At 38.3% G+C, this 26805-nt stretch overlaps 2 protein-coding genes across 7 annotated transcripts in view; one reads left to right on the top strand and one right to left on the bottom strand.

The window, feature by feature from the left end:
* Positions 1–26805, top strand: part of LMBR1 (limb development membrane protein 1) — a 249167-nt gene that overhangs the window by 149489 nt on the left and 72873 nt on the right. For 5 of the 6 annotated variants that reach the window (XM_064367704.1, XM_064367741.1, XM_064367593.1 and 2 more), the window contains 3 exons: positions 22491–22617; positions 23103–23171; positions 24090–24154. In XM_064367704.1, coding sequence (XP_064223774.1) covers positions 22491–22617; positions 23103–23171; positions 24090–24154 — 261 coding nt within the window. The remainder of the gene's footprint in view (positions 1–22490; positions 22618–23102; positions 23172–24089; positions 24155–26805) is intronic. The other variant, XM_064367622.1, reaches the window with a different exon arrangement.
* LOC105712290 (alpha-aminoadipic semialdehyde dehydrogenase-like) lies at positions 12568–14385 on the bottom strand. The gene is given in 2 exon segments (XM_021666255.2): positions 12568–13383; positions 13386–14385. Coding segments are annotated over 2 exon segments (1614 nt in total). The 3' UTR covers positions 12568–12769.

Below are 26805 nucleotides of genomic sequence, written 5' to 3' on the forward strand. Positions count from 1 at the left end.
CTTTGGGCTGAAGTAGTGAACATGGGTACCAGTGGTGTGAGAGTTCAAGTTAATGCTTATAAAGGTCTACCAACATACAAGACACCCTCCAGGATTAGTCCTGCTCGCCTGCATCCACCCTCTAGATCCATTCACTAAATTCAGTATCATCAGAGGCAGGAAATGATAAGGAAAACAAGCAGGATAAGAATTCTTAAATATGGAGATGAGCAGAGAATTCAAAGATGAATACACATTTGAGAAAAGCCAACAGCATGAGGGATCCTTAACTCAATGTATTATTCAAAGAGTTAGTAGACAAAAAAGATTTCAAGGAGACTTTTAATATTTTATCTAGGAAAAATTTTTTTTTAACCCAGAATAACTTCAGTATTGCCAGAAATGCATACTGCTGAGTCATTCTACGCCATGCAGAGCTGGCTACTTTTAGAAGCAAGCTAGTGCTATAGTGTTATGCTGCAAATAATAATAAAAAATCAACAAAATGCACAGCAAGAGTGATAATTGCGAAAGCATTACCTGACAAAAAAAGACTTTCATTTCTGAAATAGATTCTGCACATACACTTTTTGATGATGAAATTGATGAGCTGACATGGCCTGATCTCTTACACCACTGACTGTTGACCTTACCAAAGGAGTTGGCTTCTTTCTTTCCTGTTGTGGGTAAGAGCAGTATCTAGAGGGGTAGGAATGTGTTCATCCAGTACCTACACATGTCCTAATGAAACTGTGTAGTGGTCAAGAAAACTAGAAAGTTAAGCTTCACTGAAAGGCTGGGGTGTGTGTGTGTATTTTATGTGAAATCTATGTTAAAAATAGTTTCCCAAGTGTAAAAACATACAGAGGAAAATTAAGCCAGTCACAAAAAAAGACAAATTTGTATGATTCCACTTACATGAGGTAACTGAAGTCAAACTCGCAGAAACAAAGTAGAATGGTGGTTGTCAGAGGCTGGAGGGAGGGGAGCTGAGGAGTTGTTCAGTGGATCCAGAGTTTCAGTTTTGTTGGATGAAAAGTTCTAAGGATCTGTTGTACAGCAGTGTGACTGCAGTTAACATGACTGAACTGTACACTTAAAATGATTAAGGTGGTAAATGTCATGCGATGTGTTTTTACCGCAGTTAAAAAATTTTTATGAAATAAATGGAAAAATTTGTTGTAAAAGATTTTAAAACTCTTGTTAGATAAAAGATATTTATTTAATTGGTTTTAATCTAATGACGTTATTAGTTTAAGTTCTAATCAAATTTTTTTACAAATAAAAAAATGCATACTATATTATACATATTGTAACTTACTAAAATGGATTCAAGAAGAAATAGAAAGTCTGAATATGTCTATAAGTGTTATTGACATTGATTCAGAATTTAAAAGTTTTCCCACAATACAGAAAAATCAAGTTCACACAGTTTCCATGACATTTCTATCAGATTTCAAAAAACAGGTAACTTGATTTTATACAAAGTTGTCTGGAGATCTAAAGATGGACCACTCACAGTTTTATTGTATGATACTAGTTAATCTCAATACTGAAAGCAGACATGTATATTATGAAAAAGGAACACTATAGTGCATTTTTAATTGTGAATGCTTTGAATCCCAAAATATTAAACTAATTTGAGTCATGTACACAAAAGATCGTCATCAAAAAGGTTATTTAAGGTTGTATTAGATCGTTTTTGCACTGCTATAAAGAAATACCTGAGACTGGGTAATTTATAAAGAAAAGAGGTTGAATTGGCTCACAGTTGTGCAGATTGTACAGGAAGCATAACAACCTCTGCTTCTGGGAGGCCTCAGGAAGCTTCCAGTCATGGCGGAAAGCAAATGAGGGGAGTAGGCACATCACATGGCGGGAGCGGGAGCAAGAGAGAGAGAGAGACGGGGAGGTGCCAAATACTTTTAAACAACCAGATCTTGTAAGAAGTCACTGTTGGAGGCCAGCCCTGAGGGGATGGTGCTAAACTATTCTTGAGAAATCCACCTCCATGATCCAGTCACCTCCCACGAGGCCCCACCTCCAGCACTAGGGATCATAATTCAATGTGAGATTTGGACAGAGGCACATATCCAAACCATGTCACAGGTATGCAAGATTGGTTTTACATTAGAAAACCTATGACTAGGATTCATATTAGGAGAGTAAATGAGAAAAAAAATCAAATACCTCAAAAGAGACACATTCAGTAAAATCAATATTCATTTATGATCAAAAAGCAAAGTAGGAACAAATGGGAGTTTTCTTAACCTGATAATGGGTATTCTTACCCGAAAAAAGCCAGGGTTCCTTCACCTGGTGAGTAACAAAGGCTTCTCTACAAGAACGCAAATTATGATCCATGGGAATTTTATTACTTGGCACAAGGAAGAAGAGCACTGGGACTTTTCTCCAAAGCAGTGTCTTCCTGAGGGGAAGTGACAAGAGGATTTCATAGGGTGTTGGAGAGGGAAGAAGGCACATTGTCACATGGAGAGGAGGGCACCAGTGGTGTGGATGTAGTGGGTAGTCATGCCAATGCATAGGTCGCACATGGCCATGAAGTTATAACTCTCCTGGGGTCCAGGCTTTATCGTGGCAGTGAGGAAGGTTCACCCGGGTTCATCTATAAGTGGCCAGGGTCTGTCAGAAGCTGGTTCCAGCTGACTAGAAGACCACACTCCACACAAGGTTTGGGAAAAAGCAGGCTGCCAGGCAAGAGACTGTAGAACAGGATGATTGCTCAAGTTGGTTCAATTTGTGTAATCCCTGGAGACCCTCCTTGTCTGCTTATAACATCTACTATAAGCCTATGACTGATGTTATACTTAATTAAGAAATGTTAAAATTATGTACTTTAAAATTGGGATGCCACTTAAAATATTTGTGTATCTAATAATTAACAATGTTATTAGAACTGTACCTGTACACTAAGACAAGAAAAGGAGAAATTTAAAGGAGCAAACAAAACAATCATTAACAGATGATATTGTCTATGGAGAAACTCCTATAGAATTTAAAAATAGGTTATTAATTCAAATAAGAAAATTTAACAGGGATGCTGGGTACAGGATTAATATATTTTAAAAAAATCAATAAATACCAGCAACGAATTGAAAATCTAATTAAAAATACCTTTTATAATAGCAAGACAGCCTAAGGTGTTGAAATAAATCTAACAAATCATATTTAAAACCTTTATGGAAACAAAAAGTCTTATTGAGATGTTGGCTGGGCACAGTGGCTCCTGCCTCTAATCCCAGTACTTTGGGAGGCCGAGGTGGGAGGAGTTTGTGAATAGGAAAAGAATTCTGGAGATGGCTGGTGGTGATGGTACCACAACAATGTGAATGTAGTAATGCCACTGAACTGTACACTTGAAAGTGGGTGAGATGGTGAATTTTATGTTAGCATGCTTTACCACAATTTTTAAAAACATAAGTAGATGATAAACCTGGCAGTGTTTTGTGGTTACCTGTGGGTAGGTTTGTACAGAAGGTTGACTTGGAGGATGGTTGGGAGGATGATCATGGTAATGTTTGTTCTAGTTGGGTAGTATATCCATGGGTATTTAATGGCATGTAAAGCTAAACACTGTACTTTTGTTATTTAAAAATAGAAAGGGTAAAGGGTGATTTATCCTTTGGTGATTGTCTTGCATTAGCTAAACAGAGATTGATACATGAAACCAAATGCCAACTTGCTGATTTTCAATGGAAAAATATATTAATAAAAATGTGTTAATAAAATACTAATATGTGTGTATGCATGTGCACACACACTGGCCCACCCAAAGTAGTGTGTTTATTGAGAGATGCAGGAAATATGGAAACCTGGGAGAGATGAGTCCCAAAGGAGCTAACAGGGGACTAGTCTGGAATGAGAGCAGGCAATGTAAGCTTTCATGTACGTCTTTTCTGTTTGTTCACTGTCATAAAGAATCTTCTGTGGTGTTTTGAAATTTCTTTTTTTTTTCTTCTTCTTTTTTTTTTAGAGTCAGGGTTACACCATGTTGGCTAGGCTGGTCTTGAACTTCTGACCTCAGATGATCTGCCTACCTCAGCCTCCCAAAATGCTGGGATTAGGTGTGAGCCACCTTGCCCAGCTTTTTTTTTTCTTCTTTTTGGAATTTCTAGTGCTTTTTGTGTAAATGTATTATTTGCCACATAAACAATATGACATTATTACCTAAATTCTCATATGTCGTTGCTTTTTATTATATTTTAAATCTTAAGATCTTTTATGTTTCATTATAATAATATAATACATAATAACCCTAATGATCTTTCTTTTGTTGTATCTTTGTTGGAGTTGGTGCCTGAGTGTTTCATGAAATGAAAGTGGAGATTGGCTAAGATGTTCTACTGCATGACAGGTTTCTTCTAGGACTGAGCATCTGACGTTAGTATGAGCTCGCTTTTATGGAACTGAGAATTAATGTTCTGGTAAAAGAAGCCTTAAGGTCCTTTGCTTTAGGTCCTTTACGAAAGTCATAGGTTTGTCTTGTTTGCTGTAAGCATTCTCCCCCACTTCCCTTTTTCCATGTGGTGTTTTCTTTTGTGACTTATTTCTGTCACTGGGGATGTGGGGGTGAAGGGTTGGGGTGGAAAGCACAGGGCCCTGAGGGCTGACAGACCTGATTTGAAAATGAATTCTGGCATTCAGGCAAATTATTTCACTCTTTCAAGTGTGAACTTTGTTATGTATAATCAAGTTTACCTTTTAATATATTGTAAAGATTCAGTAAATGAGTATAAAGCAACTAATAGGAGCTCTGCAAATGTTAGTTCTCATTTCTTCTTTTCCATGAATTTTGAACTGAAGAATTATTAGAACAAAAATAGAAGAAAAGAACCTTACTGGCTAACCAGTGAATTATTTGATGTGATGTGATGTACTAAGAAATATTTTTTCCCAAATGTAGAATTATGTTTAAAATTTTTGATAGTTATTGTAGTCTTTTTATAATTCAGTTCTTTCATTTACATATTGAAAACTTGTATTTTTTTACTTGTAATCTGGAGGATTTTTATTTGTCTAATATCACGGGAAATTTCCGCCCACAAATTTTAATGCAATAGACATCTTAATTCAATGAACTAGCAATATTAGTGTTTTTATTTTAACTTATCCCAAATACTTTCATTTTGTCCAGCTTTAACAGCTTGAGCATCTCATAGTTTTAATTTTTTCATCTTGTATAGACCACATTAAGTATATTTGCATATAAAATAGACTACATAGCATATTAATATTTAAAAAACATTTCACTATTTTACTATAGAGCTAACAAAGGTTTTCACAAAGCTGTTTTCTTTGACGTGAGACCAAAGCTCTTTCGTGTATACTCTTAATGATTACTAGGGAGCAAAGGGAGAAATGTTTGACACTCTGTATGCTTGTTTGTAGTTTTTTCATGGCTTAAAGTAAAATAATTAATACCTGCTTTTATTTTCTGTTTTTTTTAGTGCTTCTGTCGATCTTCCCAATGACTGTGTATATATTTGGTGCAGTCTTGATGCCATGCTGAGCAAACCTTATTTTAATGTTACTAAGCGACCCTTTTTGTTAAGTGAAAACAATGGCTTGATATTTATTTTAAATGTTCTGTGAATGTAGAAGTTTTCCCAGGCTTCCTAATGGGTAGAGACATAGTGTATGAAGTGGTTTTTACATCCCTTACAGGAGGGCAAGATGTCCAGTCAAAACCTTGTTTAAATGTTCATCACCATAGAAACATGCCAGCTTCTCCATAGAGCTTTTGTGAGTACATTGTAATTTTCACTTCATTGATGTGAATTAAATGTATAATTGACCAGCACAAAAATTCCAAGAAGCAGTTATATCATAACCATTTTAGTGTAGTAGACTATCCATTTAGTCCGTATTGAAATGTAAAAGACATCGAAATGTTTAGTGTTTAGTACTCTATTTCAACGAATTTAATCTCATATAATATTGAGGTGGTTGTAATTTCAAAAAATGCTAGTATGAAATTAACGTGATTAATTCTATAGGTTACTCAAAACAACTGGTGTTTCACTGGCAGGAAAGTACTTAATTTCAGTGGTGTTTCTAACTAATTCACTGAGTGCTTATTATACTGCATTTTTAATAAGGAGGATGGAGTTTTGCGAAAGTAATTTAGGCTTATGGGGTTTTTTGTGGGGGATGGGAGGATAAATATTCACACTGAGAATAAAAATATTGTGAAGTTCATGAAATCCTAGTATTATATGACATAATCTAAGCATTCAAAACTAGGTGAAGGAAGTACAGTTACTGATAATAAATAGAAGTTCTTACAGTCCTGCGATCTTGTATTAAGGAGACTTTTCTCATTAAGAGGAACAATGGAGACCTTCTTCCTTGTTTACAGTGTTTTGCCACTTTGTTGTTTGAAGGGCATTTTAATAAGTTATTCTGACATCTGGTACATCTTTTAGCTCAGTATATGCAAGAATGGAGTTGATAGGAAGCTTCCCCTTGGGGCTTTCTAGCTCCTGATTCTGACCCTTAATGGAAAAATGAGCAGTCGGCATATTTTTTGCTTATATGCCGTCCTGCTGGTGATTAATGGTGATGATAAAGTGCTCACAATGCTTTTCATTACTTTGCAGACAGAATGGCATCCAAAAGTCTAAAAATCTCACACATGGCATGCCCTAAAGCCTGTGTTCTTGAAGCTTGGTAATATTTTTATGATTTCAAAAAAGATACTGGCAACAGCTTATAGATTTTTGGTACTTGTATTTACTAGAGGGAGCTGAAATAACAAATGAAATCTCTATTTATAGTCCCATCATCTCCTCCCTAGCCCAAAGTTTTTGAAGGTAAAAAATTTGCCACATTGCATTTAATGAACATATGTATCTCTTTTTTTAAGGTTTATCGAAAGCTCATGCATGTGGTACTTAATTGATTTTACGTTGGACAGGTTTTGTCTCGTTTAATCACAGAAAGAAAGTAAAATTAACAAAAGGGAAAACTTAAATATCCTAGCCTCCTAGTGGATTAAGTCAGAGTAACAGCTTTTTCTTGCTATATCAATTATATTCAATATTTCATCAGACAGGCATGATCATATTAAATAATTTTGATGGCTTGTACTGTGGCAGCCTTTTCTATAAGTATAATATTGCTGATTTACTCTTTTAATGTAGATTGATAACTAGAAATGAGCAGATTTCTTTTCGCGAGTTATTTCCTGGGTTTCAAAAGAAATATTGACTAATTTGAAATAACTTGAACAATTTATATGATTTGACTACAGAGAGCTCTTTTGGCTAAATGTTTCTGGATTAACTGCTTAAATATGTGAGTATGTATTTCTGATAGTTCTTATTTGTGTATCTATAATAGAAAAGTCATCATATTGGATGGCTGTGGTGGCAGGAGGAAAAGAAGGGATGAATTTGGGTTGTAATTACACAGTAGAATCAGAAGCACCTGGTATTTGACTGGACCGAGGTTCAGGGTGTATGGTGGGGGTAGGGTATGGGGTTCAGCAGGAAAGGTAGGTGACCAGGTTGTTTATCTGGCATAAACAACAAAGTGGATAATGATGCCATGTATTCAGGTATATGATACTGAAGGAGGAGCAGAGATAGAGAATAAAATGATTAGTTTGGTCTTCGAATTAAGTTTAAGGTACGGGTGAGATGTCTAATGAAAGATGGCAGTTGATATATATGGTTCTTGGCCACAGCAGTAAGATTTGGACTAAAGATATAAACTTCAGGGTTGTTGGCTCTCGGAAGAGGCAAGACCACTTAGGTTAAAACTGAGCAATATATCATCTGTGAACCATCTTTATCCGAATCAGCTGAGGTACCACTTTGGGGTTGATGCTCAGTAATTGGCAAACTCCTTGGTAATTATGATGCATGTTGACTTTTAGAAGCACTGATACGACATGGGAGATGAACATCTGAGATTGGGCCACAGTAGGAAAGGGATTCGAGGTATTTTCTTTTATAGAATGAAAGAAATAGAAATGGAAACGGAAGCTAAAGTGTAGGGGAGGGAAGGTGAGGGACTCACAGACCTCACTCAGCTATGTCCTACTGAGGTAGAGTTAAAGTCAGCTGTAGTTGGAAGAAAGTAGAGGATGAGATTATAGATCAAAAATTAAAAGGAAAACATTTTTTAAAATGTGGAAATTGCTAAAGTCAGCCAGAGATCAGCATGAAGATTGCCAAGTAGCATTGAAGGCCCACTTTGGAATGTAGTAGTAAAACAGTCTCATGATTCTATAATACAAATTTTTTTGACAGGGCTGGAAATCATGGAGTAGGTGCCAAGGATTGTTGAAGTTGGTCTGGTGGAAGCCAGAGGTTCATGGAGCTCTAGAATATTGTTGATACTGGATCATCATTAAAATTCAGTAGTGAACCAGGGGGTTTAGGCTGGTGAAAGAGAAGACTGGCTGGAAGGACTGGGAAGGAACAAGGGAGTGGAGATTATGATGATGCGGAGGCATAGCTGGGTTAGGCACTGAGGGGACAGAAAAGGACAGGAAGTTGTGGACTAAGACGGCAGTTTCAAAGTTCGAGATCTCAGAGGTGAGCCTGAGAGATGGTGGAATAGGTTGAATGCATGTGGGTGGCTACAGTAGAATGAGAATTAAGCCGATTGGAATTGAGGTGATGAGCTACTACGTTACTCATGAGGGCAGGGGATAGGTAAGAAGTACTTGTGAACCAGATGCTCGTATCATCGAGAAAGATGGGACTGCTTCTTCAGGTTTGTAGATGGTAGGGGACAGAGTTGGGAAGAGGGTGATGGCATTAGAAGGTAGCATAAATTTAATTTAGAAACACAAATGATATGTGAACTATATATATGTATATATGTGTTTTATATGTATATGTATAAAGTATATATATATCAAATTCAATTGATCTTTATAACAGCCCTGTGAGGTAGGCGTCTTATTAATATCCTCATTTCACACGGGAGGAAATTGAAGCACAGCAAAGGTTAGTCATTTGCCCAAGGTTATACAGTGGTGGAACTAGGATTTGGACCCAAGCAATTTACTGTTGGCGTCAGGGCTCTTAACCAGTTTAGTATGTCTCATAAACTGAAATCAGATATATTTTTTAAAAGCTTTTTTGGGTACCAGTCTCTTGGAAGTTACTTCTTTTAAGAAAAAATTAAAAATTAAAACATATAATAATATGGAAGTATCATAATTTTGTATTCTTATTACATAAGTCATACACACCCACTCTAGAAAATTCAGAAAAAAAGAAAAGCATAAAGTATAATAGAAGAATTATTCCTTATCATTGTAATTCTAGAGATAAGACTATTAACTATACACATTCACATATTTTTCTAAACATATTTTTAAAAATAGGTTATACCATGCATGCAGTAAAATTATATTGTGAAAATTCCCCACGATTTAAGATATAATGTTTTACTCTGTGGAAGTATCATAATTCATTAATCTGTTTTTTACAGTTAGAGATGTAGGTTGTTTAGTTTGTATATATATGTATGCATGTGCTGATCTTTTTAAAGATTTGGTAAAATTGTTTAGAAAGATCTTTTTTTTTTTTTTGAGACATAGTCTTACTTTGTTGCCCAGGCTGGATTGCAGTGGCTTGATCTCGGCTCTCTGCAACCACCGTCTCCCAGGTTCAAGTGATTCTCTTACCTCAGCCTCCTGAGTAGCTGGGACTATAAGTGTATACCACCATCCCCTAATTTTTGTATTTTCAGTAGAGACATGTATGCTACCATGCCCTAATTTTTGTATTTTCAGTAGAGACATGTATGCCACCATGCCCTAATTTTTGTGTTTTCTATAAGGGTTGGGCAAGACTCAAACTGTTTTTTTTTTTTTTTTTAAAGACACAGGGTCTCACTCTGTTGCCCAGGCTGGAGTGCAGTGGTGTAGTCATAGCTCACTGCAGCCTTGGATTCCTGGGCTCAGCAGTCCTACCTTGACCTCCCAAAGTGCTAGTTTGCCATATTGGCCAGGCTGGTCTTGAACTCCTGAGTAGCTGGGACTATAGGTGTGCACCACCACCATGCCCTAATTTTTCTATTTTCAGTAGAGACGGGGTTTTGTCATGTTTGCCAGGCTGGTCTCAAACTCCTGTCATCAAGTGATCTGCCTCCTTAGCTTCCCAACGTGTTGGGATTATAGGTGTGAACCACTATGCCTGGCCAAAGATCTTGATTTTTAAATATTAAATATTTAATATTTAATATTTAATAATTAAATATTCAAATATTAAATATTTGAAATAAAATTATCATGGGAATTTTGGAAACTTGGAACTTTAAAAGTACTCACTTATAAAACTATCTGTGCCAAGAACTTTTATTGAAGGGAAATTCCTTGTCAATATTTTTAATTTCTTTAAAGGGTTTTGCTTTAGACACTTTAGAAAAGTTCATTTTCCTTGAAGTGTGCCCTACTCATTTCATTTTTCTTTGTTTGTTTTTTTTAACTTTTAGTTTCGGGGGTATTTGTGCAGGTTGTTATGTAGATAAATTGTGTGTTGTGAGGTTTGGTGTATAGATTATTTCATCACTCGGGTTTGTTTATTTGTTTATTTCTTGAGACTGAGTCTTACTCTGTCACCCAGGTTGGAGTACAGTGGAGCAAGCTTGGCTTACCATTGCCTCTGCCTCCTGGGTTCAAGTGATTCTCCTGCCCCAGCCTCTCGAGTAGCTGGGATTAAGGGCACGTACCACCACACTGGCTGATTTTTCTTTTCTTTTTTTTTTTTTTTGAGACAGAGTCTTGCTCTGTTGTCCAGGCTGGAGTGCAATGGAATGATCTCAGCTCACTGTAAGCTCTGCCTCCTGGATTCAAGTAATTTTCTTGCCTCAGCCTCCCGAGTAGCTAAGATCACAGGTGTGTGCCACCATGTCCAGCTAATTTTTGTATTTTTAGTAGAGACGAGGTTTTACCGTGTTGGTCAGGCTGGTCTCAAACTCCTGACCTTGTGATCCGCCCACCTCAGCCTCTCAAAGTGTTGGGATTACAGGCGTGAGCCACCATGCTTGTCTTCATCACCCAGGTTATAAGCATAGTACCTGATAGAGAGATAGATCCTCCCCCTCTTCCCACCATCCACCTTCAAGTAGGCCCCAGTGTCTGTCATTCCCTTCTTTGTGTCTGTGTGTACTTGATGTTTAGCTCCCACTTACAGGGGAGAACATGCAATGTTTGGATTTCTGTCCCTGCATTAATTTGCTTAGGATCATGGCCTCCAGCTCCATTCATGTTGCTGCAAAGGACATGATCTCATTTTTTTTTTTTCGAGATGCAGTTTTGCTCTTGTCACCCAGGCTGGAGTGTAGTGGTACAAGCTTGGCTCACTGCAGCCTCCACCTCCTGGGTTCAAGCAATTTTCCTGCCTCAGCCTCCTGAATAGCTGGGATTATAGGTGCTTGCCACCGTGCCCAGCTAATTTTTGTATTTTTAGTAGAGATGAGGTTTCACCATGTTGTCCAAGCTGGTCTTCAACTCATGCCTGGGATTACAGGCATGAGCCACTGCGCCCAGCCGATCTCATTTTTTTTTTAATGGCTCCATAATATTCTATGGTGTATATGCACCACGTTTTCTTTATTCCATCTACTCTTGATGAGCATTTAGGTTTATTCCATGCTTTTGCTATTGTGAACAGTGTTTCAGTGAACATATGAGTGCATGTATCTTTATGTTAGAATGATTTATATTCCTTTGAGTATATACCCAATAATGGGATTGCTGGATCAAGTGGTAGTTCTAAGTTCTTTGAGAAATTGCCACACTGCTTTCCACAGTGGCTGAACTAATTTATGTTCCCATGAACAGTATATGAGGATTCCCTTTTCTCTGCAACCTCACCAGCATCTGTTGTTTTTTGACCTTTTAATGATGGCCATTTTGACTGGTGTGAGGTGGTATCTCATTGTGGTTTTGATTGCATTTCTCTAATGATTAGTGATGTTGAACTTTTTTTTATGTGCTTATTGGCCACATTATGTCTTCTTTAGAAAAAGTGTCTGTTCCTGTTCTTTGCCCACTTTTTAGTGTGGTTGGTTGTTTTTTGCTTAATTTTTTAAAGTTTCTTATAGATTCTGGATATTAGACCTTTGTCAGACGCATGGTTTGCAAATATTTTCTCCCATTATTTAGATTGTCATTTACTCTGTTGGTAGATTTTTTGTTTGTTTGTTTCTTGCTGTGCAGAAGCTGTTTAATTAGGACCCATTTATTAATTTTTGTTTTTGTTTTAGTTACTTTTGGTGTTTTCATCATGAAATCTTTGCCAGGGCCTCTGTCTAGAATGGTATTTCCCAGGTTTTTTTCCCAGGGTTTTTACAGTTTTAGGTTTTACATTTAAGTCTTTAATCCATCTTGAATTGATTTTTGTATATGGTGTAAGAAAGGGATCCAATTTCAGTCGTCTGCATATGGCTAGTTATCCCAGCACCATTTATTAAAAAGGGAGCCCTTTCCCCATGGCTTGTTTTGTCGAGTTTGTTGATCAGATGGTTGTAGGTGTATGGCTTTATTTCTGGGCCCTTTGTTGATCTACGTGTTCCACTGATCTATGTGTCTGTTTTTTTTTTTTTCTTTTATGTTGTGACAATTTTATTTTGATTTTTTAAAAATGAGTCTCTTGATTTAATCAGGGCTTTGGGGTCATGGGGGATTAGTCAATGTCACAGTTATAATGATGCACTTATTCAGGGAAAATTTTAATTTTCTTTGTCTTCTTCAAAAACAGCTGCCGGAACACCTCAAATTAAGCAATGTTCATCTAAAACATCTTTACTGAAACTTGATTCCTTGGGCCAAAGGAAGGTCCTTGTTGTAGTTGATAGTACAAGTAGACCTTCTCATGTACTGTTTCCAGGCATCGCTGCCAGACTCCCTGCCACCACCAGTGTGCTTTTCTCCTCCAAAGGCACCTCCAATCTCAGCCCCACTTGTTGGAATGTTGACATTTACAATGCCACAGTCTGATACTTTAGGTCTGAGCCAGCGGAAGATTCTGCCCAGATCTTTGGTAAAGATGCTACTTGAAAGTCCCTGTTTTACTTCATTATTCCATGCAAAGACCTCTTCTTCATTCTTGAATTTAAAGACATAGAGGATCGGAACAAAAGTCTCTGTGTGTGCAATGGGTGCATCGTGGCCAAGACCTGTCACAATTGTCGGTTCTACATAATTTCCAGGGCGATCCATAACCTTGCCCCCATAGACCACCGTGCCACCTTCTTTCTTTGCTTCTTCCACTGCTCCAAGAAACATGCTCACTGCCTTTTTAGTGTGAAGTGGCCCATAGAGAACATTAGAGTCCCATGGGTTCCCAACTCGGATCTGTGCATAGGCCTTTTTAAGTCTGTTTACATCCTCATCATGGATGCTTTCATGCATAGTCACCTCGCAGTGGTACACCTCTGGCAAGCTGTTCCCACAGCAGCAAAGAGAGCTGATGGAACAACTAAGTTGAGGTCTGCATCTTCAAAGGCAATAATGGCATTATTTTCTCCAAGTTCCAACAAACTTCTCCCAAACCTCTCCTGCACCATCAGGGCCACCTGTTTTCCCACCTGAGTGCTCCCAGTGAAGGACAGCAGGTTCACTCATTCATCTTTGGCCATTGCTGTGCCAGTATCTGCTCCACCACAAGTCAAGGAACAAATTGCACCAGGCAGCTTGTTGTCCTCCAGAACCTTGGCTATTATCTTTGTGACAGCCACACTAATCAGGGAAGTTGTTGGAGCTCCTTTCCAGAGGCAGACATTTCCACAGATCAAGACGATGGCGTTGTTCCAGCCATACACTGCCACAGGGAAATTGAATGCAGTGATGATTCCAACCAGGCCTACAGGATTCCACTGCTCGATCAGTGCATGGCCAGGTCTTTCAGAAGGCAAAATAGGTCCTCCAGTCATCCGTGATAAACCAACAGCATAGTCACAGATATCCACATACTCCTGAACTTCTCCCACACCTTCCACTAAGATTTTCCCCATCTCCAAAGACACCAAGCTTCCTAGTACTTGGATCTTCTCCCACAAGGCATCGCCAATCTGTCTTACTATTTCTCCTCGTTTTGGAGCAGGAGTAACTGCCCAGATTTTCCATGCTTCTCTCGCTTTTTTTATAGTGTCATCATAGTCTGCCACACTGGCCTGACGGACTCTTGCTATAGGCTTGTTGTTAGCAGGACAGTAAGTCGTAATAACCTCTCCCCGGCCTCCCCAGCTTCCATTATACATGCCCTCGTTTTCCTCTCGGAGGCCCAGCTCTTTCAGCCACGCATACTGGGGCTGATTGATCAGGAGAGTGGACATGAAGGTGGCAGGCCTGCTCCAAGGTCCGGGGAGCTTGCTGGTCTTTGCAGCGTGCACACACAGCGCACGGGGGAGGCGCCACATACTGAGACTATGTGTCTGTTTTTATAGCAGTACCATGCTCTTTTGGTTACTGTAGCCTTGTAGTATGGTTCAAAGTCAAGTAGTGTGATGATTCCAGCTTTGTTCTTCTTGCTTAGGATTCCTTTGACTCTGTGGGCTCTTTTGGTTCTGTATGAATTTTAGAGTAGTTTTTTTCAATTCTGTGAAGAACGTCACTGGTAATTTGACAGGAATAGCATTAAATCTGTAAATTCCTTTGGGCAGTATGGCCATTTTAGCAATGATTCTTCCTATCCATGAGTGTGGAATTTTTTTTTTTTTTTTTTTTTTTGAAACAAGAGTTTCGCTCTTGTTACCCAGGCTGGAGTGCAATGGCGCAATCTTGGCTCACCGCAACCTCTGCCTCCTGGGTTCAGGCAATTCTCCTGCCTCAGCCTCCTGAGTAGCTGGGATTACAGGCACGCGCCACCATGTCCAGCTAATTTTTTGTATTTTTAGTAGAGACGGGGTTTCACCATGTTGACCAGGATGGTCTCGATCTCTTGACCTCGTGATCCACCCACCTTGGCCTCCCAAAGTGCTGGGATTACAGGCGTGAGCCACCACGCCTGGCCTGAGTGTGGAATTTTTTTATTTGTTTGTGTCATCTCTGATTTCCTTGAGCAGTGTTTTGTAATTCTTGTTGTAGAGATCTTTCACTTCCCTGGCTAGCTGTATTTCTAGGTATTTCGTTTTATTTTATTTTTTTTTGTGGCTATTCTTGGATGTTACTGGTTTATGGAAGTGCTGCTGATTTCTCTACATTGATTTTGTATCCTGAAACTTTGCTGGCATTGTTTATCAGATCTAGCAGCTTTTGGGCAGAGACTATGAGATTTTCTAGGTATAAAATTACATCATCTCCAAACAGAGGTAGTTTGACTTCTTCTCTTCCTATTTGGATGCCTTCTATTTCTTTTTTCTTTTTTTCTTTTCTTCTTTACTTTTTTTTTTGAGGCAGAGTCTTGCTCTATTGCCCAGGCTGGAGTGCAGTGGCGCAATCTCAGCTCACTGCAACCTCCACCTCCCGGATTCAAACTAGCCTCCTGCCTCAGTCTCTCTAGTAGTTGGGACTACAGGTACCTGTCACCACGCCTGACTAATTTTTGTATTTTTAGTAGTGGGGGGGGTTTCGTCTTGTTGGCCATTCTGGTCTCCAACGTCTGACTTCAGGTGATCCACCCACCTCAGCCTCCCAAAGTGTTGGGATTACAGACGTGAGCCACCATGCCCAGCTGGATGCCTTTTCTTTCTCTTGCTGGATTGCTCTGGCTAGGACTTCCTAGTAATATGCTGAATACGAGTGGTGAGAATGGGCATCCTTGTATTGTTACTGTTCTCAAGGTGCTATGCTTCCAGCTTTTGCCTGTTCTGTATGATGTTGGCTGTGGGTTTGTCAAAGATGGCTCTTATTATTTTGAGGTATGTTCCTTCAAAGCCTAGTTTTTTGAGATTTTTTAACATGAAGGAATGTTGAATTTTATTGAAAGCTTTTTCTGCATGTATTAAGATGATCATGTGGTTTTTGTTTTTAGTTTTGTTTATGTGATGAATCACATTTATTGATTTGAGTGTGTTGAACCACCCTTGCATCCCATGGATAAAGCCTACTTGATCGTGGTGTATTTGCTTTTTGATGTGCTACTGGATTCAGTTTGCAAGTATTTTGTTGAGGATTTTTGCATCTATGTTCATCAGGAATATTGGTGTGAAGTTTTCTTTTTCTTTTTGTGTCTTAGCCAGGTTTTGGATCAGAATTTCAGGGCAGAATATGGCTGTCTGCACAAGGCAGAAAGAACAGATCCCACAGTCAGGGTGCTAGCTGGACACCATAGGTACATAGCAAAGGACGTAGCATGGGTGCTCATCTACTGACCTTGGAGTAAAGGACCAAGGAGGATAAGTCCCTACCTGTTACCCCTTCCTACCTGCACGCCTCACACTCCCTACAGGAGATAGAGTAATCTCCTGGCAACTATTGCTGTAGACCCTGAGTCAGGCACATATGGCACTCCCTGGTCAGCATTCTGAGAATAGGAAAAATACTGAATTCAACCGATAAGGTTTGGACAAGACTCAAACCGTTGTTGATTTTTTTTTTTTTTAAAGACACAGGGTCTTGCTCTGTTGCCCAGGCTGGAGTGCAGTGGTGTAGTCATAGCTCACTGCAGCGTTGGACTCCTGGGCTCAGCAGTCCTACCTTGACCTTCCAAAGTCCTAGGTTAACATGTGTGAGCCACTGTGCCCAGCTAATTGTTACTTTCTTTTTTTGTAAAGTTGGAGTCTCACTGGGTTGACCAGGTTGGTCTTGAATACCTGGCCTTAAGTGATCTTCCTGCCTCAGCTTCCCAAAGCACTGGGATTACAGGTGTGAGCCACTGAGCCTGGCGTCAGGTGACTTTTTGAGTAGGGTCTTTGGGCTTATTCCATTTGTGATGTAGCTTGCATTGCTGACTATATATTAAATTGGTGTTGATGTTTTACATGATCGTACTATGCATGCTTGGGCTCAGGGACTGTGCCCTCCCTTTGGCCCAATATAAACAATATAGGACCCCAGAGGGAGAAGCTAATATCACAGCTTTTGTGAGAGAATTAGTAGCTTCCTAGTACTCAAAGAGGCCATTGCCTAAAGTAGCAGTGCCTCTCCTACCTGCTACTGCCTCCAAGCGGACTCCTGAGCAAGGACAGCTGTTAATCTGCTGCTCAGATCTTGTTGAAATGGATTGCCTGACCTGTGGGGCCATGTGACTCCCTAGCCTGGCATCCCCCTTCTGGGGTGGACCAACTTAGATTCCATGTCCAGTAAAATGGAAGAGGCTTAACAGACCTCCTGGCCAAATAAACATGTTCTCTCCTAGAGCCCAACCTGCCTGGCCTTGCTTGGCATTAAGGTTTCACGTGAAAAAGTGGCAGTTACCTCCTGGGGAAACTCTATTTCCTAATCCACTGCTGAAGCCAAACCACCCAGTTAGGCCCTCCATCCCCTGAGGACCTCCTAATGTCGAGGCTGGGCTCTGACCTTCTGCTGCATCAGAAGCTGATGGTATGCACTGGGTAGTGACAGCACATCAAAATAGACACGTATTTAGGAATTTTTATTTTTAAAAATTTAAATGAATTTTTAAATTAATATCAAATTTGCATAAACATCCAGGATATAATGAATAAAGGTTTTCTATTTATTTATTTGGCTTTTTTGAGGCAGAGTCTCACTCTGTCACCCAGGCTAGAGTGTAGTGGTGCAGTCTTGGATCACTGCAACCTCCGCATCCCAGGTTCAAGCAATTCTCCTGCCTCAGCCTCCTGAGTAGCTGGGATTACTGGCACCCACCACCATGCCCAGATAATTTTTGTGTTTTTAGTAGACATGGGGTGGTCAGGGTGGTCTTAAGCTCCTGACCGCAAGTGAACTACCTGTCTTGGCCTCCCAAAGTGCTGGGATTACAGGCGTGATCCATCACACCTGGCCTGGTTTTGTATAATTTAAATATCATATAAAAAATAATAACGGCCAGGCGTGGTGGCTCACGCCTGTAATCCCAGCACTTTGGGAGGCCGAGGCGGGTGGATCACGAGGTCAAGAGATCGAGACCATCCTGGTCAACATGGTGAAACCCCGTCTCTACTAAAAATACAAAAAATTAGCTGGGCATGGTGGCGCGTGCCTGTAACCCCAGCTACTCAGGAGGCTGAGGCAAGAGAATTGCCTGAACCCAGGAGGCAGAGGTTGTGGTGAGCCGAGATCGCGCCATTGCACTCCAGCCGGGGTAACAAGAACGAAACTCTGTCTCCAAAAAATAATAATAATAATAATAATAACAACAATAAAGCTGTATGTACTCACCAGTTAAACTAAAGTAATAGAACATAATAGTGTAGGGCTAGTAAATTTCATCAATATAAAATGTCCTACTTTGTCCCATTTAACATTTTTTGTTTTGCACTCTTCTATATTTAAACTAGACTCTGTTATATTTTTTAAAAAATAAATAGTAAGTTTTTAATCATTACTTTTCACTTTTAGTATCACTTTAGTTTTCATAGGTCTTAACACAGTTGAATTTTGTTTTTTGACCTGATTTGCATATATCATTAGAGTAGATATATTTGGTTTTCTCATTTTCTGTTTTCATATTTTATATATTTTGTTGTGTTAATATTTTGCTAAACTGGTTTTCTATTTTTAACTATATTTTCTTTTTTGTTCTATTCTCTAGTATCTTAGTAGTATTACTTTTGATACTAGTTGCTATTACTGCTACTAATTCTATTATTTTGATACCAGTAAGATTAGTGGTAACCTTAAGTTTTTAATAGCATTATTTAATTTTAATTTCTCTATTGTCAGTAAAAAGTGAAATGTATCATTTTAAATGACCCCATTTAAAATGAATTTTTTCTTTAACTCTTTTTTTCCTCATCTAAATGTCTAGTTCTTTATGTATAAAATAATCAAGAATTATTATTAAATGACTTCTCTTTCAAAAATATTTTTTGGCATTGCATTTTAGTTTATGACATATATATATCATTATTCATATTTATCTTTATTAAAAGAAAAAGGTCATTGTTCACCAACAATTCTGTGCGGCCACCTCACAGTCCTTTGTGAAGGACTAGGTAGGATGGTGATGTGGCCATGAGTTTGAGTCCCTCTCCTTCCTGAAGTTCCCCTGCACGCTCAGGTGGCTGTGTATGGTTTTTATTCCCCTGAAGGACAGAGAGACCCCTACTTTACCCCAGTCATCTTTTTTCCTAAGCATCTGAGGTCGGAACTGGGGGAGGACAGATGAAGGGGCAATGGGAAAAGTGACTGGCCCACACCATTGAGCAAGGCACCTTCCATTTTGAGCAGCTAGTGGCTGCGTATGGCTCAGCCAAATTTGTAATGACATCTGTTTATGTATAGGTCTACAGCCTCATTCCTGACACTGTTTATTCAGCTTTGGGACTCCTTGATAGAGCAGCTGTACCCACAGGACCTTTTAGCTGGTGTTGCAGGCTCACTGTTCCACCGTCATGATAACATTCCTTCCTGCTTCTGCTCAGAGGAGAGGGAGTGACAACCTAGCCAGCAGTGGGCTCAGTCTCACTACCTACCTCGGCCTGCAGACTGTCGCCAGCAGCTAGGACCGCTTGGGGTCCCTGTTCCTCCTGCTTGCCCACCACATGGGCGAGCACACTCACTACTATTAATAGATCCAGGAGTCTTCGCATATCCCTTAAGCCAATCTGCAGGGCCCCTCTTTCGTTTCCAGAAAGCCATCTGTTAACCTTCTATCCTTGTCACCAAAACCCATCAGGAATTGTGAAGGGTCTGAGATTTTATCCTGCTTGCAAACTAACTACTTAATCTCCCAGTTTCATGGATGCTGGTTGTAAACATGAGATATCTGGGTCGGAGGCAAAGGACTTTGCTATGCACAGCACATAACCAAATGCACAAGCTTCCTTTTGGTGCCCTAGACCCCAAGCCCCACAATGGTTCTGTATCACAGGTAGGGAACCCACAGTAGTTATACTGGGCTGCAAGCAACTCTGTCTAGACAATCTTTGCTTGGAGGTGAACATTGTGCTACTAGACAGTAAACAAACCTGTCCTTTGCTTCAGAGATACACTATCTCTAAATCCCAAGGCCGTCTCCTGTACAAACCTTAAGAAGACAGTTCTAAGTAAGGTCTGTCCCTGCCTCTGCTTGTGAGATGCATCGAAATGTGAGAGACCCATGGAGCATTGCCTCCCAGCTCATAGGCATGTATCTGAAGAAAACAAGTTTAATTGCTAAGAAATAGTTCTTACCAAAATACCAGAGGAAGCCTATAAATTTTATGGTGATTTGTGGTTTCCCAACATTTATTATCATCATAAATATTATATTGTACTTATTGTTACAGTGTTGTAATTATTTAACATAACAATTATAACTTCTTTTGGACAGTGGGTTTTAAATGGTTCCAAGGAGCCACCACTGTGTAGTTCATATATGTAACACTTCTGACACTGCTACACTATTTAGTTGACATAATAGGTATAATGCATGTGTTATTTGTTTTGGGAGCCCTACTCTTTAGTTCATATATTTCTTAGGGTCTGGTTGGAGGCAAGGAAAGACAGAATTGAGAGAGTATAACACAAATACTAGAGCAAATCTGCATAAACATGCAAGATATAATTTTATCTCCTTTTATCTGTTTATTGATAGGGTTTCCACAAAATATTTAGTGTAATAAAAAGCATTAATTCTTAAGAGACAAAAGAAGGGAAGGAGGAAGAGGAAGAGAGAAATCATTGTTAAAGGGGGTGAATAATGTTTTGGTATCTGTATTAGTCTGTTATCTGTCTCATGCTGCTATGAAGAAATAACTGAGACTGGGTAATTTATAAAGAAGAGAGGTTTAATTCACTTACAGTTCGGCATGGCTGGGGAGGCCTCAGGAAACTTACAATCATGGCAGAAGGCACCTCTCCACAAGGTGGCAAGAGAATGGGTGCCAGCAGGGAAAATGCCAGACACTTATAAAACCATCAGATCTTGTGAGAACTCACTCACTATCATGAGAACAGCATGGGTGAAACTGCCCCCATGATTCAGTTACCCCGCCGGGTCCTTCCCACGACATAGGGGGATTATGGGGATTACAATCGAAGATGAGATTTGGGTGGGGACACAGGCAGATCATATCAGTATCTTAAATAGTTTGAAAGTTGTGAAGTGGAAGTTCAAAGGACTCTTCAGTAAAGTAGTAGTGTGTGTTTTGTTGTAGTGAGTTTTGTGACTATTCATATTTCATTTCCTGTGATTAATAGCTACTTACTATGAGATCTCATGTGTTAAAATACAAGCCTAATTCATTCTGGTTCACTGGCCTCCCATGCTATGAACACTTAAGGTGAGCTGACTCTCAGATTTGAGGAAGTGTTTTAAACCTGCCAAATGCAGCCCTGTGGTAAGTTTGAGATATTGCTGAAGGAGTGGTAAGAAAAAGCCACTTCACCTCAGAGGTCATCATTTAGGGCTAGGTATACTTCTCCATGGTTTTAGGACATTTCCTCTCCTTTCTATTGAATTTGAAGAACTGGGTGCTGTGATTTTAGTGTAACCTATTCCTGTAATTCATAAATTAGAATACTTAGGAGAATATTGAAATAAATGTATGTTTTGGAATTTTATAACTCGTATCTTTAAACTATTTAAAATGTGGAATGAGATTACATGATTTATTGAGAAATACGGATGTATTTATAATTTTGTTGGTTGTATTAGATAATTGTAGGTTAGTTCATGGCAGTAAAAAAATGTCAGTATGAATCTTTAACTTATGGTTGCAGATTCAATTATTTGGTGACTTTTTGGGGAGTAAAAAGAGGTTTCTTTTTTTGTTTTGTCTTGCAGTTTTTAAGTTTTAAAAGTCTAGCCTTTAGTTTGGTCCTGAGTTCAGAATTGTTTCACATTTAAAACAAAATTGTGCATAATGATTATATGATTATATTCCATCCTCATGGATTACTTAAAGTTCTATATAATGTGAAGAAAAGCATCATATACAATTGGTAAAAGCAGTATCTCTATAGTTTATAATGTTGGATTACAATGGACAGTTCTCCAGCGGCACAGTAGAGGGCTCCGGAGGCTGTGAGGAGCGCCAGAGTCCGTGCTAGAGAAAGCCGGCGCTCTCCAGCAGCTCGGAGCATTGTGCGTGTACCCAGTTCAGTGCTCAGTGAACTCCTTGGCTGTATGCCATAATTAGCCTTCTATTCCCTTGATTAGAATCACGGATAGAAATTCATTAATCTGCTTTGTTAGTGGAAAGTTGTTAGGAAAGTAATTAATTGTTTAAAATGGTTCTGCAGATGTTTTTTATGAAGAATTTTTTTTGTATTTTATCTAAGCTTAATAATATTTTTCATAATTTTGAAAAGTCAGTCTAAACACTATAAACCATAAGTACTTAGTGTTTTTTTCCTGTTAATATAAATTTCCTCTCCTTCCAAGGGATTATTTTATGCTTGCATATAGGCAGAAACCTTATTGTTCATGAAATGATGTGAAATACTAAAATTACATTTCTGCTGTATTTTTCAGGGAATCCGAGCCCGCATTTTAGAGACTCTGGTCATGCTGCTGCTTCTTGCATTACTCATTCTTGGGATAGTGTGGGTAGCTTCAGCACTCATTGACAATGATGCGGCAAGCATGGAATCTTTATATGGTATGGATGTCCTTGTTTTAACCAGTTTCTTCAATGGAAACTGTAGTTTAGGATATAATGACATATTCAGTTTTAAAAACATTTAAATAATTCTGCGTATGGTTGACAAAGATGTTTGATGTTAATTTACAGAGTTAAGAAATCTTTAGATATCTTTAAGAATGAAGTTTTATTTCTTTTATATGTGAAGAACGAGTAAGTAGCTTTTCAGATTTTGTTGTTGTTAATTGGTTTTTGTTCTTCAAATTCCATAAAAACTTTTTTTTCCATCCAAACAGGTTTTGCTAAAGGCTTACTTCTTGGTTTTCTATTTTAGATCTTTTTATTGTATAATTTAGTCATTATATGGTTTAATAAACTCAAATAGGCAATTACAATGTTTACATGAGGTATAAGTCAGCCTCTATCTTATTATAAAATAGACTGACTGTATCTTAACCTGCAGTATTTTGGATTTATTAAAATATATTTACTTTTTTAAATAGATCTCTGGGAGTTCTATCTACCCTATTTATATTCCTGTATATCATTGATGGGATGTTTGTTACTTCTCTGTAAGTATTTTTCAGACTTAATATTGATAGAAAAGTAGAGCTATCCTGTATTCTGGAGAATTGCAGGAAAGTTTTCTGATGAGATATTTTAACTATTTGGAGATTTTTTGAGTTTGCCTTAACTATTTTTATTCAAAATAAATTTTGATAAATGGCAACTTTGAAATAATAAGGTGCTTTTATTGTACTCTAAGGAAAGCCTCTTCTACCGGGTTGTAGAGAGAGATGGACGGACAGACAGACACATACACACACACTCACTCACACTCACACACTCATACACAGTTATATACACTGACACACAAACTATATGCACACTCATACGCATATGCCCTACCCTCACCCCTACACCCGTCACAGTGCTAGATTCTGCTTTTTAATGGAAATGGTAGAATTATGTATGATAAGTTTGTGGTTTTTTGAAAGTTTGTTTTCTTTTACTTGAAGCGTCACAGGCTATCTCAGGGGTATTATAAATAGATAAATATAGTTTAAAGGACTTAAGACTATGGTTGTCACCTTTAGATATTCTTGTTTGTTTCTCAGTCCTATTAATACTTGAAATTTAACCGATTCTTTGCTCATTTTTCTTTAATTTATTTAAGCAAAAGTATTCATTCTTCAACTGCTAGAATCTTGAATATTATTCTAAGCCTTTGTCGTCACACATCTTTCATAACTAATTACTCCTGTCCTCCTCACATGCCCCTCTAACTTCTGTATTGATGAAGGTGAAGAGTCCTCTGACAAAACACTGAGAATCTCAACTGGAGAGAAGAATGTTCTTAAAATGAACAATGTTTAAGAAGAATGTTCTTAAAATAATCTTTGAGTTTGTCTTATTTTTACGGTCTAGTTGTTTATCTCTCCAAGCTCTCTAATGTAGCTTTCTGTCTTTTGGTGATCCTATTTCTGCAGTGTGTACACCAGTTGGCCTTTCCCGTATGTTCACAGTGATGGGTCAGTTGCTAGTGAAGCCAACAGTAAGTATTTAATTATATATCATTTTGTTTATTAAATAAATCTGTTTACATTTGAGCATTTTTTTAGATTGTGAGCTAGCATTTAGAAATAGAAGAAGAATATTTTTTGTACATTTATCTATCAAATTGTTGTTTCATAATTTTTTAAAATAGAACTTAGGTTAAATTTTCAATCTTTGGAAACCAAGGTTGGTTTTGCTTTTAAAATACTAACTATAGGCGCACAGGTAAAAAGTCCTCTATCAAATTTTAGTACAAAATTTACAAATATTTACAGGTATTTTAGGTATCCATTGCCTAATATCAGAAAGTACCTCTATTATATTTCAAAATTTAGTATGCTTTGATTTACAAAATGGTTATATTTCTGAAAATTTGTCTGTATATTATGTCGCGATTAGTTGAACCATACTTTGCCTTGAATCTTAGAAACACTGTTTATTAGTTTTTAAGTGATTTTCACTTGGTTGTAATTCTAATGATTTGTCTCTTTCTTTGGTCTCTATTTTGTCAGATATTTAATTATATAAAAATAATTTCTTAGCTGCACCTAGGAAATTTGTAACTTATTTTCATGGATGCTCATTGCCAATGAACTCAAGTCTAAACTACTTACCTGTTACAAAGCCTTTCACGGCCTGGTCCACACTAACTTATCCTGTAGCTGTCCCTCTGTTTACTCTCACTCTAACTCAGGAGCGAACGTGCTGTGCTCTAAATAGGCTCTATGCAATCTGTCTTTAGGGGTGTGTCTTTCCCTCCAAGGCCTCTTACCTGCTCCAGCCACCTAGCAGCCTCCTGAGACGTAGCTCAAGTATCAGCTCCACTGTCTACGTATCTTTGAACCTTGCCTTGCTTCTTCAAGGACAAATAATTAAACTCTTTCTTTGCATCTGTCTCACTAGTAATACTTATTAAATCATTATAGTTATGTTTGTCTTCCTTGTCATGATTAATTTAGGGAAAAACTGAGGAAGTGTTATTGTGGACGTTCTTTTAATAAATGCTTGCTTAATTATGAAAATCATAATATTTAAATTTTCTTTTAAAGATAAAGTTTAATTTTTTATTTATAAAAATACATAAATATGGCTGGGCGCGGTGGCTCACGCCTGTAATCCCAGCACTTTGAGAGGCTGAGGAAGGCGGCTCACAAGGTCAAGAGATCGAGACCATCCTGGCCCACATGGTGAAACCCCATCTCTACTAAAAATACAAAAATTAGCTGAGCATGGTGGTGCGTGCCTGTAATTCCAGCTACTCGGGAGCTGAGGCAAGAGAATCACTTGAACCTGGGAGGTGGAGGTTGCAGTGAGCCAAGATTGCGCCACTGCACTCCAGCCTGGACAGAGCAAGACTCCATCTCAAACACACACACACACACAAATATATTTTACAAAAAGTGTATAAATGTTGTATACACACTTGTGTACCACACACATGCTGTCAGGTCTTGGAATTCCCTCCCCTTGTAAAGAGGTTCTGTGACGCTGTGTTCATTTAGTTTCTTGTTTGTTGTTGTTGTTGGTTGGTCCTCTTTATCCTTTTCTGCTTCCTGACTCCTGACTATAGGCAAATGTTCCAAGTTCTGTCACTGGTCTAAAGTTCTATTAATGCTCTGCTTCTAACCATCTCTGCCATTTCTGCATCACTTTTAAATGCCTAATTCTAATGAGGAAAAGACAATGGAAAGAAATTACAGTACATTTTAAGTGCTATAATTGAATAACCCATGGAGCTGAAAACTCAGCATGTATAAAACCAAACTACTTACTTAGCTCCCTTCCCCAAGCTAGTTCTTCTCGTTAACTTGTCTCTTATTAACGATGTCCTCAAAGTCTTATCATTGCTTTTCTTGTTGGTAACATTCAATAATAAAGATTATTTATTGAGTAATGGAGTGTATTATATATGCTAGCAATAAACACTGTATTTTACACACATAATTTCATTTTATCCTGATGACAAACATGTAAATTAGATAGTGGTATTTTTATTTTATGGCTAAACTAATGTCATTTCAGGAAGATTAAGTAGCTTGTACAAGATCAGAGATCTATGAGATGGGGCAGAGTTTGAACCCAAGAGGCTGATTTCAGAGCTCAAACTCTGGTCTGCTGTTCTATTCTGCTGTAAGCTCCAGAGCTGTAAAACTGCTTTCTTGCAGAGTGGACTTTGTACCCCTCCACTTCTGTGTTTTGCTTACAGTTTCCTCTGACTGAAACGCCTTTCTTTCTTTTGGTAATTTAAGATGTCTGATAAGACGCTACTACCATCAAAAACACTGGCCAAAACTTTTTTCTCCCCATCTGGGAATAATTTTTCTTTCTCTGAACTTTTGTAACATTTTATTTCAGCCACCGTTATGACTTTAACAAATTCTCTTTTTTTTTTAATTCATCTAATCTCTTCTGCTACACTAGAATATAAGCTGTTTGAGGTCAAGGACTATGTCTTACTCATATTTAAGCCCCCATTAGCTCATAGTAGTTGAGTATAGGCTTTGAAGGCACACACATTTCTTTTGTAACCCCGTTTCTTAGAATATAAAATGGGGATTTTAACAGTCTGTTTTTCATAGGATTGTTGTAGAAATCAAGGAGGATGGTGCTCGTAAGCACTTAACACAAATATATGTGTGTTATTCACAT

This window comes from Aotus nancymaae, unplaced genomic scaffold (genome assembly GCF_030222135.1).
Source record: "Aotus nancymaae isolate 86718 unplaced genomic scaffold, 86718_ANA_hifiasm-v0.15.2.pri h1tg000002l, whole genome shotgun sequence".
Lineage (NCBI taxonomy): Eukaryota > Metazoa > Chordata > Mammalia > Primates > Aotidae > Aotus > Aotus nancymaae.